Raw genomic sequence first — 2,561 nt, forward strand, 5'->3', positions numbered from 1 at the left:
GGATGATATCTTTGTGGTATAATCGTGATTTCTTTATTATCATGTGGCCTTAAATATGATATTTGGTTGAACATGTTGTTTTAGATAAAATTGTATTGCTCACATTATTTTTTATTGGAAACTTATTCACTCTCTTATAGTCAAGAAAATTATCAACTCCCACACTCCCATTAATTTGATACTTACTGAGCACGTGGCAGCTCACCTCTTCATTTCACATCTTTTTCAAAGATGTAGAAAGTTCATTCTTTTGAGGTGAAAGCTTTTGAGCCAAAGACCCCATATTAGATTTGGTTTTAGTCAATTAAGGTTGGAAGTTTTGGGTCTTGATGGTTTTGTTGCTTGAAGATGATTTTGGTTGTACAGAGAGTTTTTTTACGGTCATCATAACTTTCTAAGTGGTTGAAAAAGTAAATTCAAGTCGTAAGAAGATTATCTGATTAACAATCCATCATGATCCCCAATCCTTTGGTTTTCCAGATATAATAGCTTGCATATACATACAAACATACATATGTGTGTGTGTGTAGATAATTGTGTGTGTGTATATATATATATATATACACATATATATATATATTATCGAGACATTGTCTACCAATACAAATCAACCAACTGATTTGGATCAACAAGCCTCGACAACTTTAACTAAAGATAAGCCAAGAGATAAATATAAAGAAGTGAAAAGATAGAAGAGTTAGTTTTGGATTTTTTTTTTTTTTTTGAACAATACATTAGTATTTCATTTATAACTGTCAAGTAATACAACTTTTTTCTTTATCCAGACTTCTTGCAACAAAATTTGGTACATCCTCTATCCAAATTATTTTTCCTAACAAAGCTAAAGCTGACTTAGCTAAGGTATGAGCTACTATGTTTCTTTCTCTATATACAAACTGAATTTTCCAATCTGATCTATTTTGAAAAAAGAACTTTATATCATCAATTAAAGAACCAAAAACAGAACTTTCCTCTTCAAAACTTTGCACTGCCTCTATGATAATTCTTGCATCTCCTTCAAAAACAACCTTGTGTATATTAAGTTCACTGCAAAGCTCTACAACCATCCTCAAAGCAAAACATTCTGCCACCATTGGATTGTCAACATTGGCCTTCTGATCACAAACAACAACTATAGCTTTTCCCTTCTCATCTCTAACTATGATCCCAGCCCCCATTCTTCTCTCTTTCAAGTTTAATGAAGCATCCCAGTTCACATTCACACATCCACTCTCTGGTTTCTCCCATCTCATAGCACTCCTTGAATTACTGTTTTGCCCTTTCACCACTTGTTTTGTGAGAATCTGAGCTGCCTTGAACTCGAGTAAACCTTTTAAAGCTATCTTCACCAATATCTTAGGACAACCTAGATTCTTATAAAAAAACAAACTCATTCATGCGCAGCCAAACTCTCCTGAGTAAAACAACCATATCTTCTAACTTCTTCATGCTCAACCTTCCCATTAACTTTCCCCATAACAACAGAAACTCCTCTTCTATTCTACCCCATTTTTGCACACAACCTCTAACCTCAGCCCATATGTCATTGGTTGCTGGATAAACCCATAAAGCATGCATAATAGTTTCTGTTTCTGCACTACAAACTGGACATCTTTTGTCTTCAACTACCTTTCTTTTAAACAAATTCTCCTTTGTAGGCAGTAGGTTATTTCCAGCCTTCCACAAAAATAGCTTTGTTACATTTGGAACCTCAAGATTCCAAATGTTTCTCCACCTCTCATCCATAACAGCCCCCACTGAGCAATCTCCTATTTCATTCTTGAGCCTTTCTAGTTGCAGAAAGTAGGCACTGCTTACTAAGAAAGTTCCCTTCTTGGAAGGGCCACAAATTAATTTATCTTGAGCTTGGCCTCTGCTCAGAGGTATACTTAGAATCTGAGCCACCTCTTATTTTGAAAAAATTTCTCGAATCCTTCCCTCATTTCACTCCCCCTTATGCTTATCAATAAGTTGTTGCACTTTGGCATCTTCCTGCAATACAGAAATAGGAGATTGTAAAGAAAAAGAGGAAGGAGTGGGTAGCCATTTTTAGCCCCAGATTCTTATCTTACTGCCATCTCTCACTCGCCATCTCATCTTATCTCATCCTTAACAAGCTTCCTTGCTGACCAAATACTTCTCCACATTAAAGAGGGCAATGAGCTTAGCTTAGCATCCAAGAAACTGGAATGCCTATAATATTTCTCTTTAAAAACTGTGGCAGCCAAAGACTCAGGACTTTTGAGCAGCCTCCATCCTTGCTTTGCTAGGAGGGCCATGTTGAAACTCTCCAAATTCATAAAGCCTAAGCCCTCTTCCCTTTCTGCATGCCCATTTTCTTCCATTTTTTTTTCCATAAAATACCCTTTCCTTCCTGTTGTTTACTCCACCAAAATTTTGAAAAAAACACATTTATCTGTTGGCACAGCCTCTTAGGAAGCTTAAAAACAAACATAGTGTAAGTAGGTATGGCTTGTAACACTGCCTTGATCATAATATTGTTACCAGCTTGTGATAAGAAGATGTTTTTTCAACTTGTGATTTTTTGCCAAATACTCTCC

The 2,561-nt window shown here is 35.9% G+C and overlaps 1 protein-coding gene across 1 annotated transcript; it reads right to left on the reverse strand.

Moving 5' to 3' along the window:
• Positions 1-594: 594 nt before the first annotated feature.
• On the reverse strand, positions 595-1,746 carry LOC121252140. Its single transcript, XM_041151623.1, has 3 exons — positions 1,429-1,746; positions 963-1,343; positions 595-648 (listed from the first exon to the last, which is right to left on the reverse strand). The coding sequence occupies exons 1-3, from the start codon at positions 1,744-1,746 to the stop codon at positions 595-597; spliced, it is 753 nt and encodes a 250-aa protein (XP_041007557.1).
• Positions 1,747-2,561: the final 815 nt, after the last annotated feature.

This window comes from Juglans microcarpa x Juglans regia, chromosome 2S (assembly GCF_004785595.1).
Source record: "Juglans microcarpa x Juglans regia isolate MS1-56 chromosome 2S, Jm3101_v1.0, whole genome shotgun sequence".
NCBI lineage: Eukaryota > Viridiplantae > Streptophyta > Magnoliopsida > Fagales > Juglandaceae > Juglans > Juglans microcarpa x Juglans regia.